This window comes from Thalassophryne amazonica, chromosome 10 (assembly GCF_902500255.1).
Source record: "Thalassophryne amazonica chromosome 10, fThaAma1.1, whole genome shotgun sequence".
Classification (NCBI taxonomy): domain Eukaryota; kingdom Metazoa; phylum Chordata; class Actinopteri; order Batrachoidiformes; family Batrachoididae; genus Thalassophryne; species Thalassophryne amazonica.
The window spans coordinates 112,956,516-112,973,987 of record NC_047112.1 but is presented as its reverse complement, the minus strand read 5'-3'; the positions used below and the strand labels follow the sequence as shown (position 1 = coordinate 112,973,987).

At 43.5% G+C, this 17,472-nt stretch overlaps 1 protein-coding gene across 1 annotated transcript in view; it reads right to left on the bottom strand.

Annotated features, from left to right (window-relative positions):
* Positions 1 to 4,068: 4,068 nt before the first annotated feature.
* LOC117519370 (uncharacterized protein C1orf146 homolog) overlaps positions 4,069 to 17,472 on the bottom strand; it is a 42,937-nt gene continuing 29,533 nt past the window's right edge. Inside the window, exon 5 of the mRNA XM_034180721.1 lies at positions 4,069 to 4,342. Coding sequence (XP_034036612.1) covers positions 4,211 to 4,342 — 132 coding nt within the window. The 3' untranslated portion in view covers positions 4,069 to 4,210. The remainder of the gene's footprint in view (positions 4,343 to 17,472) is intronic.

Here is a 17,472-nt window from a genome sequence, read left to right as displayed (position 1 = left end):
AAAATGTAAATGAGTCCACCCACCACTTTAATCATATCTTAGATCTTGTTCTGACTTATGGTATGGAAATTGAAGACTTAACAGTATTCCCTGAAAACGCCCTTCTGTCTGATCATTTCTTAATAACATTTACATTTACTCTGATGGACTACCCAGCAGTGGGGAATAAATTTCATTACACTAGAAGTCTTTCAGAAAACGCTGTAACTAGGTTTAAGGATATGATTCCTTCTTTATGTTCTCTAATGCCATATACCAACACAGTGCAGAGTAGCTACCTAAACTCTGTAAGTGAGATAGAGTATCTCGTCAATAGTTTTACATCCTCATTGAAGACAACTTTGGATGCTGTAGCTCCTCTGAAAAAGAGAGCTTTAAATCAGAAGTGCCTGACTCCGTGGTATAACTCACAAACTCGCAGCTTAAAGCAGATAACCCATAAGTTGGAGAGGAAATGGGGTCTCACTAATTTAGAAGATCTTCACTTAGCCTGGAAAAAGAGTCTGTTGCTCTATAAAAAAGCCCTCCGTAAAGCTAGGACATCTTACTACTCATCACTAATTGAAGAAAATAAGAACAACCCCAGGTTTCTTTTCAGCACTGTAGCCAGGCTGACAAAGAGTCAGAGCTCTATTGAGCTGAGTATTCCATTAACTTTAACTAGTAATGACTTCATGACTTTCTTTGCTAACAAAATTTTAATGAGAAAAAATTACTCATAACCATCCCAAAGACGTATCGTTATCTTTGGCTGCTTTCAGTGATGCCGGTATTTGGTTAGACTCTTTCTCTCCGATTGTTCTGTCTGAGTTATTTTCATTGGTTACTTCATCCAAACCATCAACATGTCTATTAGACCCCATTCCTACCAGGCTGCTCAAGGAAGCCCTACCATTATTTAATGCTTCGATCTTAAATATGATCAATCTATCTTTATTAGTTGGCTATGTACCACAGGCTTTTAAGGTGGCAGTAATTAAACCATTACTTAAAAAGCCATCACTTGACCCAGCTATCTTAGCTAATTATAGGCCAATCTCCAACCTTCCTTTTCTCTCAAAAATTCTTGAAAGGGTAGTTGTAAAACACCTAACTGATCATCTGCAGAGGAATGGTCTATTTGAAGAGTTTCAGTCAGGTTTTAGAATTCATCATAGTACAGAAACAGCATTAGTGAAGGTTACAAATGATCTTCTTATGGCCTCGGACAGTGGACTCATCTCTGTGCTTGTTCTGTTAGACCTCAGTGCTGCTTTTGATACTGTTGACCATAAAATTTTATTACAGAGATTAGAGCATGCCATAGGTATTAAAGGCACTGCGCTGCGGTGGTTTGAATCATATTTGTCTAATAGATTACAATTTGTTCATGTAAATGGGGAATCTTCTTCACAGACTAAAGTTAATTATGGAGTTCCACAAGGTTCTGTGCTAGGACCAATTTTATTCACTTTGTACATGCTTCCCTTAGGCAGTATTATTAGACGGTATTGCTTAAATTTTCATTGTTACGCAGATGATACCCAGCTTTATCTATCCATGAAGCCAGAGGACACACACCAATTAGCTAAACTGCAGGATTGTCTTACAGACATAAAGACATGGATGACCTCTAATTTCCTGCTTTTAAACTCAGATAAAACTGAAGTTATTGTACTTGGCCCCACAAATCTTAGAAACATGGTGTCTAACCAGATCCTTACTCTGGATGGCATTACCCTGACCTCTAGTAATACTGTGAGAAATCTTGGAGTCATTTTTGATCAGGATATGTCATTCAAAGCTCATATTAAACAAATATGTAGGACTGCTTTTTTGCATTTACGCAATATCTCTAAAATCAGAAAGGTCTTGTCTCAGAGTGATGCTGAAAAACTAATTCATGCGCGTCGCGGCGGAATTCCTCCGCACGTCTGTCTCAATGTGCCAAAAAAGTGCTGATGTCCACGTCTTCCGCAATTCCTGTGCTAGTCAGACGACATACCGGATCAAGACAGCATCCAGTTTAGAAATGAACAGCACATTCCAGTGTTACAGGAGTTTTTGTCATGGAAAGAGGAGCGGAGGAATTCCGCGCGTCGCGGCAGAGCCTCATGGCGCAAAGCAACGCCGTGATGAAGCCTCACAGGACATGTTGGGGCATGTCCAGCTCATGCACAATTTCTTGGATACTCACACGATTGAAAAGCAACCAGAAGCGTCTGAAAGCCACCTGAAAGCCGTCCTGTGAGACCAACATGGAGGTGGTTTTGTCCCGCGCCATGAGCGGCACGGTGGCGCAATCCTCCGCTTCTCTTTCCATGAAAAAAACTCCTGTAACAGTGGAATGTGCCGAAAAAGTGCTGATGTCCACGCCTGCTGCCTTTTTTGTGAAAGTCAGACGACGTCCCGGATCAACAAAGCCATCACGTTGGAAATGATCTGGTTGTTTCAGTGGCGTTTGAGCCTGTTGATCGGCGCTTGGAGCATGCCACGCTCTCAGACGCTGTGGGCGGTTTAAACCGGCTGGAGCACTCCTTAATCTGTGTAATCCCCATAAAATCGTCGCTGAAAGCCATCTAAATTTTCCAAATGGTGTCCAGCTGGAGGTCTCTCACAGTTTCTGGAAAAATTTGATGCAGCAAAGCTCCAAATCATTCAGACATTTATTCGCAATAAAAATCCGACGAGAGGTGTGGACCACTGCTCACACAAAGCCTGCTCACAGGCGAATGACGCAACCGACAGGCGTGAAAAAACTCACACATGCGCACAAAGGTTCAAGCTTGGCAGATGCAGTCACACGTGATTCAAATCCATATGGTTTTTGCAAAAAATAAAAAGGTCCGATACTTTTTGGACAGACCTCGTATTTCTTCATATCTGATGTAAATAAAGTTCAAGATATATTCATATATATAGATATATATATATTTGCTTGAGCTGCTGCCCCGCGACCCAACTCCGGATAAAGCGGAAGAAAATGGATGGATATAGTCAGTAACTTGGAAATGTTCATATATCCATCCCCTGACTTGTCTGAAGAAAACTGGCAATAAAACTGATTATTTACAGGTATTATACCAAAGGGGCCCATTACTTATGCAACCCATCATCTTGGCTTTTATATTTTTAATTTTTAATTTATATCAAGTTGTAGAGATTTATTTTCAGTTTGAGTTTAAGGAAGATAATTTTGAAATTTTTATATTGAGAAGCCTGGTTTACTTTTTGTATTTGAAACCCCATAAACAAATAAAAATGTGTGAAATACCAAGGGGCTGAATACTTTTGCAAACCACTGTAGTTAATGCAGTATAAAATGAGTTGTGTACTCAAACTTTACTGCTTAGTACACTTAAAAGTATACGTTTATAAACTAAAATGTGAGCCAATTTAGTCTCAAGTACTGAATTAGTACACTTACACGTGTACTTAGGAAATAACTTGAGGTTCACTGAAGTTTATTTTAAAAAGTAAACGTTGCAGATACTTCTTCTTTTATAAGGGCGGTTAATGCTCAGCGCTCACCATCTCTTCCTCTGTCTTCCAGAGACGTGTGGGACGAGCTGTGCAGGATGAAGGATGAATACCTAAAAACACTGCGAGTGTGTATCAGCATGTCCACATCATATTATACATCTGTTCTGAAGGTGCTGAGAGATGATCAGAAGCTCAAAGCCAGAGGTGAGCAGCTGCTACCAGCAACATCACAGACAGGCAAGTCTGCCCAAATGTTAACAATATCACCTTTTATTTAGAAGGCAGAGCTGCTAGCAGATCCAACACATTAGCCAAAAGCATCAGCATAAAAAATGAAGAGGTGTCAAACATGTCTCCAGAGGTCCAGGAACAGGTACGAAGCTGCCATTTCCTGTCAGTGCGTTCCGGGTTTGAGCTCAGTCAGTCTGATCAGCTGATCATTCTCACACCTCTCAGGTGCTGCAGAGTGCTTTGGCGACTTTTGACCTGATGGAGAGTCTTATTGTGCATATCGAAGAGCTCGCAGAAGAAAAGCGGAAGAACAAAAACTGAAGAGAAGCTCTTGTGGATAAACTGTGACTTTACAACACTTACTACACCTCGATATCCAAGACACAACTTCACTTTATTCCACCTAGAACTCATTAACATTAAACCTGTTAACAGTTAAATCAGGTGTTGTGCAGTGCTGATATATTTTGAACCTGACACAGAGTTGCAGCTGTTGCTTTTACTGGTTCTTGTCACTTTATGGTGGAATGTCTGCTGAGCTTTGCAGTATGCCTCTGAGCATCTCCCAAACAGGACTGTTGGCAATGACGTGTTCCCGAGCCAGAGTCATCCGCTCCTGGATGCTGTCCACGTGGGGCTTGCTAGTGGCCTGCAGACAAAACTTAGCTCAGTTCTTATGGTACAACATATACGGATTAGTACTGCAAAACAACACTGAGATGAATTTGGATATTTGAGAGTTTTTTGTAGTTGTCTATCACAGCATATTAATGATTATGAGCACAAAATTTAAACATGTTGGTTTGTGTGTGTAGTCCATATTTTTAGGGGAACAACAGTAATTGGACAGTTAGCTGTTGTGCAGATCCATGACCAGGTGTACATTATTCCCAGTTGATTCCAAGCCTTCCACATATCACTTCGAGGAGAGTTATTGTCTAGAAAATGCTGCGTATGGGAGAGTATGGCAAATGAGCAGGGTGTTCTCAAAAATTGAACATGCACACTATTGAGGTACCTACAAGATACCCATGACAACTGTGGAGGACCTACAAGCATCAGTGGCTGCAGCTGGACAACATGAAGTGTCTGCATACAAGGTCTGTGTGAAAAGTAACGGACCTTTTTATTTTTTTCAAAAACTATATGGATTTGAATCACGTGTGATTGCATCAGCCAAGCTTGAACGTTCGTGCGCATGCGTGAGTTTTTTCACGCCTGTCGGTTGCGTCATTCGCCTGTGAGCACGCCTTGTGGGAGGAGTGGTCCAGCCCCCTCGGAGGATTTTCATTGTTTAGAAATGGCTGAGCGACTGCCGCTTTGCTCCATGAAAAGTTTTTCAGAAATTGTTTGAGACAGCCAGGTGGAAACCATTCGCAAGATTCAGGTGGCCTTCGGTGAAGATTATATCGACATCACACGGATTAAGGACCATTACAACCGGATTAAAAACGGCCCACAGCGGCAGAGGGCACGCCGCGCACTGAGCGGCGATCAACAGGCTGAAACGAACAGATCATTTCCAAACTGAACGCTTTGTTGATCCGGGATGTCGTCTGACTACCAGAGAAATGGCAAGACAGCTGGACATAGCACTTTTTTGGCACATTCCAGTGTTACAGGAGTTTTTGTCATGAAAAGACGTGCGGAGGAATTTGCGCGTCGGGGCGGAGACGCTCATGGTGCGGGACAAAAGCACCTCTGTGTTGGTCTCATAGGACATGTCCTAACATGCCCAGCTGTTGCACCATTCGGAAGATTCAGACGGCTTTCGGTGGCTTTTCAGTCGTGTGACTATCCGAGAAATTGTGGATGACCTGGACATGCCACAACATGTCCTGTGAGGCTTCATCCCGGCGTTGCTTTTGTGCCGCGCCATGAGCGGCTCTGTCCCGACGCGCGAATTCCTCCGCACATCATTTCATGTGCCGAAAAAGTGGTATGTCCAGCTGTCTTGCCATTTCTCTGGTAGTCAGACGACGTCCCGGATCAACAAAGCGTTCAGTTTGGAAATGATCTGGTCGTTTCAGCCTGTCAATCGCTGCTCGGTGCGCGGAGCGCCCTCTGCCGCTGTGGGCCGTTTTGAATCCGGTTGTAATGGTCCTTAATCCGTGTGATGTCGACCTCTTGCTTGCCTCTACTGGTGGTTGGCTCTCACTGCGGTATTGTATCACTTCCTGTTCCGGAGCACAGCGGTGTTTTTCTGTATCTGTTAGCTGTTTAATCTGCGCAGTTAGATTGATCTAGTTATCTAGATTACGATTTGTTTCCCAGTGTAATCTTTACGTGCCTTAACTAAAGCACTCCTTCTGCTGAATCACCTCTAAATTATTTACACATTATTCACTTTGCGTGTTTTTAGGAATCCGCTAGCTTAGCGTAGCTACTAGCTCTTAGCCGATTTAGCATGGCGGCTTCTCCTGTCTCTCCCGCACTTTTCTGCTCTGGGTGTGAAATGTTTAGTTATTCCTCGGCCTCCTTTAGCAGTAATGGTACTTGTAATAAGTGTAGCTTATTCGTAGCTTTGGAGGCCAGGCTGGGCGAATTGGAGACTCGGCTCCGCACCGTGGAAAATTCTACAGCTAGCAAGGCCCCTGTAGTCGGTGCGGACCAAGGTAGCTTAGCCGCCGTTAGTTACCCCCTGGCAAATCCCGAGCAGCCGGGAAAGCAGGCCGACTGGGTGACTGTGAGGAGGAAGCGTAGCCCTAAACAGAAGCCCCGTGTACACCGCCAACCCGTTCACATCTCTAACCGTTTTTCCCCACTCGACGACACACCCGCCGAGGATCAAACTCTGGTTATTGGCGACTCTGTTTTGAGAAATGTGAAGTTAGCGACACCAGCAACCATAGTCAATTGTCTTCCGGGGGCTAGAGCAGGCGACATTGAAGGAAATTTGAAACTGCTGGCTAAGGCTAAGCGTAAATTTGGTAAGATTGTAATTCACGTCGGCAGTAATGACACCCGGTTACGCCAATCGGAGGTCACTAAAATTAACATTAAATCGGTGTGTAACTTTGCAAAAACAATGTCGGACTCTGTAGTTTTCTCTGGGCCCCTCCCCAATCAGACCGGGAGTGACATGTTTAGCCGCATGTTCTCCTTGAATTGATGGCTGTCTGAGTGGTGTCCAAAAAATGAGGTGGGCTTCATAGATAATTGGCAAAGCTTCTGGGGAAAACCTGGTCTTGTTAGGAGAGACGGCATCCATCCCACTTTGGATGGAGCAGCTCTCATTTCTAGAAATCTGGCCAATTTTCTTAAATCCTCCAAACCGTGACTATCCAGGGTTGGGACCAGGAAGCAGAGTTGTAGTCTTACACACCTCTCTGCAGCTTCTCTCCCCCTGCCATCCCCTCATTACCCCATCCCCGTAGAGACGGTGCCTGCTCCCAGACTACCAATAACCAGCAAAAATCTATTTAAGCATAAAAATTCAAAAAGAAAAAATAATATAGCACCTTCAACTGCACCACAGACTAAAACAGTTAAATGTGGTCTATTAAACATTAGGTCTCTCTCTTCTAAGTCCCTGTTGGTAAATGATATAATAATTGATCAACATATTGATTTATTCTGCCTAACAGAAACCTGGTTACAGCAGGATGAATATGTTAGTTTAAATGAGTCAACACCCCCGAGTCACACTAACTGTCAGAATGCTCGTAGCACGGGCCGGGGTGGAGGATTAGCAGCAATCTTCCATTCCAGCTTATTAATTAATCCAAAACCCAGACAGAGCTTTAATTCATTTGAAAGCTTGTCTCTTAGTCTTGTCCATCCAAATTGGAAGTCCCAAAAACCAGTTTTATTTGTTATTATCTATCGTCCACCTGATCGTTACTGTGAGTTTCTCTGTGAATTTTCAGACCTTTTGTCTGACTTAGTGCTTAGCTCAGATAAGATAATTATAGTGGGCGATTTTAACATCCACACAGATGCTGAGAATGACAGCCTCAACACTGCATTTAATCTATTATTAGACTCTATTGGCTTTGCTCAAAAAGTAAATGAGTCCACCCACCACTTTAATCATATCTTAGATCTTGTTCTGACTTATGGTATGGAAATAGAAGACTTAACAGTATTCCCTGAAAACTCCCTTCTGTCTGATCATTTCTTAATAACATTTACATTTACTCTGATGGACTACCCAGCAGTGGGGAATAAGTTTCATTACACTAGAAGTCTTTCAGAAAGCGCTGTAACTAGGTTTAAGGATATGATTCCTTCTTTATGTTCTCTAATGCCATATACCAACACAGTGCAGAGTAGCTACCTAAACTCTGTAAGGGAGATAGAGTATCTCGTCAATAGTTTTACATCCTCATTGAAGACAACTTTGGATGCTGTAGCTCCTCTGAAAAAGAGAGCTTTAAATCAGAAGTGTCTGACTCCGTGGTATAACTCACAAACTCGTAGCTTAAAGCAGATAACCCGTAAGTTGGAGAGGAAATGGCGTCTCACTAATTTAGAAGATCTTCACTTAGCCTGGAAAAAGAGTCTGTTGCTCTATAAAAAAGCCCTCCATAAAGCTAGGACATCTTTCTACTCATCACTAATTGAAGAAAATAAGAACAACCCCAGGTTTCTTTTCAGCACTGTAGCCAGGCTGACAAAGAGTCAGAGCTCTATTGAGCTGAGTATTCCATTAACTTTAACTAGTAATGACTTCATGACTTTCTTTGCTAACAAAATTTTAACTATTAGAGAAAAAATTACTCATAACCATCCCAAAGACGTATCGTTATCTTTGGCTGCTTTCAGTGATGCCGGTATTTGGTTAGACTCTTTCTCTCCGATTGTTCTGTCTGAGTTATTCTCATTAGTTACTTCATCCAAACCATCAACATGTTTATTAGACCCCATTCCTACCAGGCTGCTCAAGGAAGCCCTACCATTATTTAATGCTTCGATCTTAAATATGATCAATCTATCTTTGTTAGTTGGCTATGTACCACAGGCTTTTAAGGTGGCAGTAATTAAACCATTACTTAAAAAGCCATCACTTGACCCAGCTATCTTAGCTAATTATAGGCCAATCTCCAACCTTCCTTTTCTCTCAAAAATTCTTGAAAGGGTAGTTGTAAAACAGCTAACTGATCATCTGCAGAGGAATGGTCTATTTGAAGAGTTTCAGTCAGGTTTTAGAATTCATCATAGTACAGAAACAGCATTAGTGAAGGTTACAAATGATCTTCTTATGGCCTCGGACAGTGGACTCATCTCTGTGCTTGTTCTGTTAGACCTCAGTGCTGCTTTTGATACTGTTGACCATAAAATTTTATTACAGAGATTAGAGCATGCCATAGGTATTAAAGGCACTGCGCTGCGGTGGTTTGAATCATATTTGTCTAATAGATTACAATTTGTTCATGTAAATGGGGAATCTTCTTCACAGACTAAAGTTAATTATGGAGTTCCACAAGGTTCTGTGCTAGGACCAATTTTATTTACTTTATACATGCTTCCCTTAGGCAGTATTATTAGACGGTATTGCTTAAATTTTCATTGTTACGCAGATGATACCCAGCTTTATCTATCCATGAAGCCAGAGGACACACACCAATTAGCTAAACTGCAGGATTGTCTTACAGACATAAAGACATGGATGACCTCTAATTTCCTGCTTTTAAACTCAGATAAAACTGAAGTTATTGTACTTGGCCCCACAAATCTTAGAAACATGGTGTCTAACCAGATCCTTACTCTGGATGGCATTACCCTGACCTCTAGTAATACTGTGAGAAATCTTGGAGTCATTTTTGATCAGGATATGTCATTCAAAGCGCATATTAAACAAATATGTAGGACTGCTTTTTTGCATTTACGCAATATCTCTAAAATCAGAAAGGTCTTGTCTCAGAGTGATGCTGAAAAACTAATTCATGCATTTATTTCCTCTAGGCTGGACTATTGTAATTCATTATTATCAGGTTGTCCTAAAAGTTCCCTAAAAAGCCTTCAGTTAATTCAAAATGCTGCAGCTAGAGTACTGACGGGGACTAGAAGGAGAGAGCATATCTCACCCATATTGGCCTCTCTTCATTGGCTTCCTGTTAATTCTAGAATAGAATTTAAAATTCTTCTTCTTACTTATAAGGTTTTGAATAATCAGGTCCCATCTTATCTTAGGGACCTTGTAGTACCATATCACCCCAATAGAGCGCTTCGCTCTCAGACTGCAGGCTTACTTGTGGTTCCTGGGGTTTGTAAGAGTAGAATGGGAGGCAGAGCCTTCAGCTTTCAGGCTCCTCTCCTGTGGAACCAGCTCCCAATTCAGATCAGGGAGACAGACACCCTCTCTACTTTTAAGATTAGGCTTAAAACTTTCCTTTTTGCTAAAGCTTATAGTTAGGGCTGGATCAGGTGACCCTGAACCATCCCTTAGTTATGCTGCTATAGACGTAGACTGCTGGGGGGTTCCCATGATGCACTGTTTCTTTCTCTTTTTGCTCTGTATGCACCACTCTGCATTTAATCATTAGTGATCGATCTCTGCTCCCCTCCACAGCATGTCTTTTTCTTGGTTCTCTCCCTCAGCCCCAACCAGTCCCAGCAGAAGACTGCCCCTCCCTGAGCCTGGTTCTGCTGGAGGTTTCTTCCTGTTAAAAGGGAGTTTTTCCTTCCCACTGTAGCCAAGTGCTTGCTCACAGGGGGTCGTTTTGACCGTTGGGGTTTTACATAATTATTGTATGGCCTTGCCTTACAATATAAAGCGCCTTGGGGCAACTGTTTGTTGTGATTTGGCGCTATATAAAAAAATTGATTGATTGATTGATTGATATAATCTTCACCGAAAGCCATCTGAATCTTGCGAATGGTTTCCACCTGGCTGTCTCAAACAATTTCTGAAAAAATTTTCATGGAGCAAAGCGGCAGTTGCTCAGCCATTTCTAAACAATGAAAATCCACAGAGGGGGCTGGACCACTCCTCCCACAAGGCGTGCTCACAGGCGAATTATGCAACTGACAGGCATGAAAAAACTCACGCATGCGCACGAAGGTTCAAGCTTGGCTGATGCAAGCGCACATGATTCAAATCCATATAGTTTTTGAAAAAAATAAAAAGGACAGACCTCGTATGTATATCTATAATGACACTGGTTTTAACTCACATTCTGACTGAGTGATAGTGCTACTGCAGAAGTTTGGGTGCAGATTTTACTGGATAAAGCTCACCCTATCGTCACTGGTGTATGGCAACAGGACCTCTTAAGCAAATAGATTTTTTTTTTTAAATCACCATTTGGAAAAGGTTTGTAATGGTGGTACCAACTTGGTAGAAGAGTAAATTATAATATTTGGTGATTTTAATGCTAACATTCTGATGTGTGATCATACCCTGGTTGGTACCTCAAGCCAGCCTCCCATTACCAATATTTGATACCCTGTGTGTAAATGTTTGGCACAAAAATACATACCTACACCTTCAGCTACTTATCTGAGATCAAGTCGTGGGGGCAACGACTCCAACAGGGGACCCCAAACTTCCTTTCCGTGCCACATTAACCGCCTCTGACTGGGGATACCGAGGCATTCCCCAGGCCAGTGTGGGGATATAATCCCTCCACCTAGTCCTGGGTCTTCCCCGGGGTCTCCTCCAAACTGGACGTGCCTGGAACCTCCCTAGGGAGGTGTTCCAGGCACGCCCAGGGGGCATCCTTACCAGATGCCTGAGCCACATCAGTTGCCTCCTCTCAATGTGAAAACCCATTTCAGCTGCTTGTACCCACAATCTAGTTCTTTCGGTCATGACCCAACTCTCACGACCATAGGTGACACAGTAAAATCATTAGTGTAAAACTATCACTGACTGTGTTAATTTAACATGGCCATTGTACATATGGTCCTCCATTGGTCTGAGTGGGACTATATGTACACTGTCAGTGTTAATTTAACACTGGTGATTTTATTGTGCAGCAGAAACAAGATCTCGGAAGGTCTCCTTCTTCATTCGGACGGGTTTCCTGACCACCGGTGTCCACCATGGTGTTTGACCGTTGCTGCTCCTTGAGGCACCTAAGACCTTCAGGCCATAGCTCCCTGCTGCAGCTTCAGCAATGGAAGCTTTGTGTCATGATCCATAGTGGGCTCTTGTCATAGCATTTGCTTTTTATTGGCATTCTTGCTCTATACATTTGTGTTTTTATTCCGTCTATGCTCCTTTTTTCATTGTTTTTATTCTTTGTTCATCATTCATTTTCTTGCAGTCCCCTGTTGGTGATGTTGTAGTTTCTGGATTTGTTTCATTTAGTTATGGATTGCATACTGTGTTTATTTATTTATTTATTTTTGCCCTTCATAGCATAATCTGTACTCAGTGATCTCTGGTTTTTGTTTTTCTGTTCATCATTTATTTTCTGTTTAGTCAATAGCTTATGTTGCCATTTATTATCGGTTATTGCATTTATACTTATAGCCAGTATCAGTTCCATTCTAGTTTTGGTTTGGTTGGTCATTAAATTTCTTGTTATCCTCTTTTTAGGCTTGCCACGTTATTTAGTTTTGCACCTTTTTGCTCTGCAGGATTGTTTTACAGACATAAAGACATATGTCATTCAATGCGCATATTAAACAAATATGTAGGACTGCTTTTTTGCATTTACGCAATATCTGTAAAATTAGAAAGGTCTTGTCTCAGAGTGATGCTGAAAAACTAATTCATGCATTTATTTCCTCTAGGCTGGACTATTGTAATTCATTATTATCAGGTTGTCCTAAAAGTTCCCTGAAAAGCCTTCAGTTAATTCAAAATGCTGCAGCTAGAGTACTAACAGGGACTAGAAGGAGAGAGCATATCTCACCCATATTGGCCTCTCTTCATTGGCTTCCTGTTAATTCTAGAATAGAATTTAAAATTCTTCTTCTTACTTATAAGGTTTTGAATAATCAGGTCCCATCTTATCTTAGGGACCTCATAGTACCATATCACCCCAATAGAGCGCTTCGCTCTCAGACTGCAGGCTTACTTGTAGTTCCTAGGGTTTGTAAGAGTAGAATGGGAGGCAAAGCCTTCAGCTTTCAGGCTCCTCTCCTGTGGAACCAGCTCCTAATTCAGATCAGGGAGACAGACACCCTCTCTACTTTTAAGATTAGGCTTAAAACTTTCCTTTTTGCTAAAGCTTATAGTTAGGGCTGGATCAGGTGACCCTGAACCATCCCTTAGTTATGCTGCTATAGACTTAGACTGCTGGGGGGTTCCCATGATGCACTGAGTGTTTCTTTCTCTTTTTGCTCTGTATTCACCACTCTGCATTTAATCATTAGTGATTGATCTCTGCTCCCCTCCACAGCATGTCTTTTTCCTGGTTCTCTCCCTCAGCCCAAACCAGTCCCAGCAGAAGACTGCCCCTCCCTGAGCCTGGTTCTGCTGGAGGTTTCTTCCTGTTAAAAGGGAGTTTTTCCTTCCCACTGTTGCCAAGTGCTTGCTCACAGGGGGTCATTTTGACCGTTGGGGTTTTTACGTAATTATTGTATGGCCTTGCCTTACAATATAAAGCGCCTTGGGGCAACTGTTTGCTGTGATTTGGCGCTATATAAATAAAATTGATTTGATTTGTTCATATTAAGCATTGTTTGTTTTGAGCATGCCATGTTTTTCACCGTTGGTTTTTCTGTCACTTGTTTATCTTGCTCTAGTCTGCTTTGCGTTTTGTCTCACTGCACCCTCTTGTACCTGCCATTGTGTTTTTCACTCACACCCCTTTTCCAGAACATTCACCTCACCTGATTCACATTCCTGCCCTGATTATCCCACCTCATATTTAAGACTCACAGTCCCACAGTTCACTGCCAGATTGTTGAATGTATTTCACTTTCCAGTCTTCGTTCAACCTGTGCCTGTATTTTGAACCATGCCTCAGCCTCACGCCTGTCTGCTACCTTTGCCTCACTGCTGGATCTCCCGTGTACCGACCCCCTGCTCGATGAACTCATTAAACCTTTTTTCTTACACCATCAGTCGTGTGAGTTTGCACTTGTGTCCACCCAGTTTGACCCCCGCCTAACACTCTGAATATTTCCCATTCTGGTTCAATGCCCCAACCTCCACAGGAATGCCAGAAACGCTCTGCCAGAACTGTGAGTTGAAAATCTGTCCGACAGAGGGCTGCGCCAGATGTTCCCGGTTCACCTGCACTATCAGTTTGGGCTTACTAGATCTGTCCAAAGTCCTACCCCACCCACTGATCCAACTCCTCACCAGATGGTGATCAGTTGACAGCACTGCCCCTCTCTTCATCCGAGTGTTCAGAACAGATGGGCTCAGATCAGATGATATGATAACAAACTCGATCATCAACGTTCAGCCTAGGGTGGTACCATGTACACTCATAAGCATCGTTATGTTCGAACATGGCGTTTGTTATGGACAGACCATGACTAGCACAGAAGTCCAACAACAAATAACCACCCAGGTTTAGATCAGGGAGGCCGTTCCTCCCAATCACACCTCTACAAGTGTCTCTGTCATTGCCCGTGTGTGCGTTGAAGTCTCCCAGCAGAGCAGTCCTGCACTGGAGACCCATGCAGAACTCAAGTCAGGGACTCCAAGAAGGAGGAATACTCCGAACTGCTGTTTGGTGCATACACACGAATAGTCAGAGTTTTCCCCCTCGCTAAGCGACAATTCAGACTGTTTTTCTGTTTTGGAGTGAGCGGTGAATGAGCAGGGTGAAAAAAGTTTGCAGTGGCTGTCTGGGAAGAGCAGAGGAGAGAGGCGTATAGCTCCTTGAATGAGCTGCCCTGCTCCACTCATTGCTCTGGCAATCCACAGATATACATCCATCCATTTTCTACACCCGCTTACTCCAGTTAAGGGTCACAGCGGGGCGAGGGGGGGGGTTGAGGCTACCTCAGCAGTGATAAGGCGTGAGGCAGGGTACACCCTGGACAGGATGCCAGTTTATCAGAGGGCCGACAGACTTGCATGTGTATATCTATGTGCAGGCACGCACATAACTGGTGCTCATGGTGCTTGTACTTGCTAAAAATAAATGATGCGCAGCAGAAAACTCAAGGGAAGCACTTCATAGGAGGAAAGCAATGACAGAATGGAGGAAAAGTGTTTCCCTCTGTGTGCTGTCTGCTGTACATCATTGATTTTTAGCACACATGAGCATGATGAGTACCAGTTATGTGCACCCATGTCTTTGTGGCAAAACTAGGTGAAAGTAGACATGCGGTTACAACAGGCAATGATAGAGATCTACCCTTCTGTGAGGACTGACAGGGCTGGGTGTGCCATGACGCAGGTCGCAGTAGAACACACTATGCCAAATCGCAGGCAGAGGTAAGGAGGTAAAAGGCTTTATCAAAAATCACAAGCAATGGTACGGTACACAGAGAGCAATCAGCGGGGCAGCGGTACAGACAGTCGAGAGGCAGGCTCGTAGTTCAACAAACAAGCATGGGTCAGGTACACGGCGTGGCGGAGATCGAGAAAACAAGCAAGGTCAAAAAACACCAGCCAATCTGGACAAAAAACAAGGATGCGAGGACGTGAAACAAGTTCAACAAACTGGCGGGGGACAGAGAGAAAGTGAGGGCTTAAATACCAGGAGAGTAATCAGGCGTGATGTGAAGCAGGTGTGAGGAAGATTCTAGAAGGGGCGTGGCCAGACAAGACAGGGAAGACAGGTGGGTGTGACAGACGAAACAACTGAGTGCAAGTGACCCCACCCACAACCAAACAAAGACAAAAAGAACTGAAAACCACAGAAAATAAAAGGTATAAACTTAACTAAGCCAGAACTCACCACGTGGCTAAAGTACGAGGGAAAAACAACGAATGATTACAGTGAAAGGTTGAGTACAAACAGCTGGAGGAACACCAACAGCTGGGAAAAGGGGCAGGGAACTGTTGAACCAAAATGGACCACTCGGTGGGAAGGCATGTGGCTGTCTGAAACTCAAAAGATAATCAGGGGAACAGTTTACCACTGTGTTACATCACCTTTCCTTCTAACAACACTCAATAAGTGTTTGGGAATTGAGGACACTAATTGCTGAAGCTTTGTAGGTGGAATTTTTTCCCATTCTTGCTTGATGTAAGACTTCAGTTGTTCAACAGGCCGAGGTCTCCGTTGTCGTATTTTGTGCTTAATAATGCGCCACACATTTTCAATTGGCAACAGGTCTGGACTGCAGGCAGGCCAGTCTAGTACCTGCACTCTTTTACTACGAAGCCGCGCTGTTGTAACACGTGCAGAATGTGGCTTGGCATTGTCTTGCTGAAATAAACAGGGACGTCCCTGAAAAAGACGTTGCTTGGATGGCAGCATGTGTTGCTCTAAAACCTGGATGTAACTTTCAGCATTGATGGTGCCATCACAGATGTGCAAGTTGCCCATGCCATGGACACTAACACACCCCCATACAATCACAGATGCTGGCTTTTGAACTTTGCGCTGGTAACAGTCTGGATAGTCTTTTTCCTCTTTTGTTCAGAGGACACAATGTCCATGATTTCCAAAAACAATTTGAAATGTGAACTCATCAGACCACAGCACAGTTTTCCACTTTGCATCTGTCCATTTCAAATGAGCTCGGGCCCAGAGAAGGCGGTGGCATTTCTAGATGTTGTTGATGTATCACTTTCGCTTTGCATGGTAGAGTTTTAACTTGCACTTGTATCTACAAGCGCAAGTTAAAACTCGGACTTGGACTGTTGAACTTGTAGAGACAAACTGTGTTAAATGACAATGGTTTTATGAAGTGTTCCTGAGCCCACGCGGTAATGCTGCGTTTACACATAATGACGACAAGTCACGAATGCCACGAAGTACACATTCTTGGCCACTGATCACAAATGTGATGATTCGGGGCAGAGGCGTCAGGTGTCCTCAGGAACTGCTACAACCTGTTACCACGCATTACGATTAATGGCACGTGTTGCTGGAGAATTATCAGGAACCATTACACAGGGTCAAGAATAGTGTTCCGTGTTGTTGCGTGCTATTGCGCATAACAGTGCATCGTTAAGTTCTGTCACGTTGTGAACGAGGTGAATTGTCTCCACACACACACCCATATTCATCCAACCGAATTCAGATCGCTCCAGTTTTCAGAAGAACTTTGTGACTGCATGTGTAGTTGGGCTCTGTGCCATGGAGTGGCGCAGAGAGGAGGAGGAGGACAGAGCCAGATGTGTGGCTTCATGCAGCTCTCGTCTCGCCCATTTTCCCAAACATCAGGCACATGCAGCAGGTGGAACACCTGCAGGAACGCGCTGAAGAGCACTGAAATTAGACTTTTAGCCGACTTGGTGTCAGCAGTCAAACTGAATGCGATGCAGCAGAGTTTAATTGTGCGCGCGCTTCTTCCTCCGCCGGACTGGAGGAGGTGCAGAGATGTCTGGTTGCACATGAGTCTCCTCTCGCTCCTCTGGTTCCTCTGGCTCAGACTTGTTCTCCCGCTCATCGGTTACAACAGCAGGTGGAACACCTGCAGGAGCATCCTGAGGAGCTTCAGCAGGAACTGTGGAACGACATTTGGAGCCGAGTTTAATTGTGCGCACGTGACAGAAAACTGATTTGTTGTGGCACACAGTGAAATGTGACGCCGTGTTACAAGTCGTGTCAAAACTTGACAGTTTCCATCACAGAAACGACTACAAACGTTGTCACGTTCTATTAAGGATCACTACTCATCAAGATGGATCAATACGCTCAGTTGCGACCTCCACGACGTGAGAGGAAATGAGGGTGGTGTGACATTCGTGGAAGATTTTTTGACAGGCAAAAACATGCTCCACGAATATCAAGAATATCACGCACC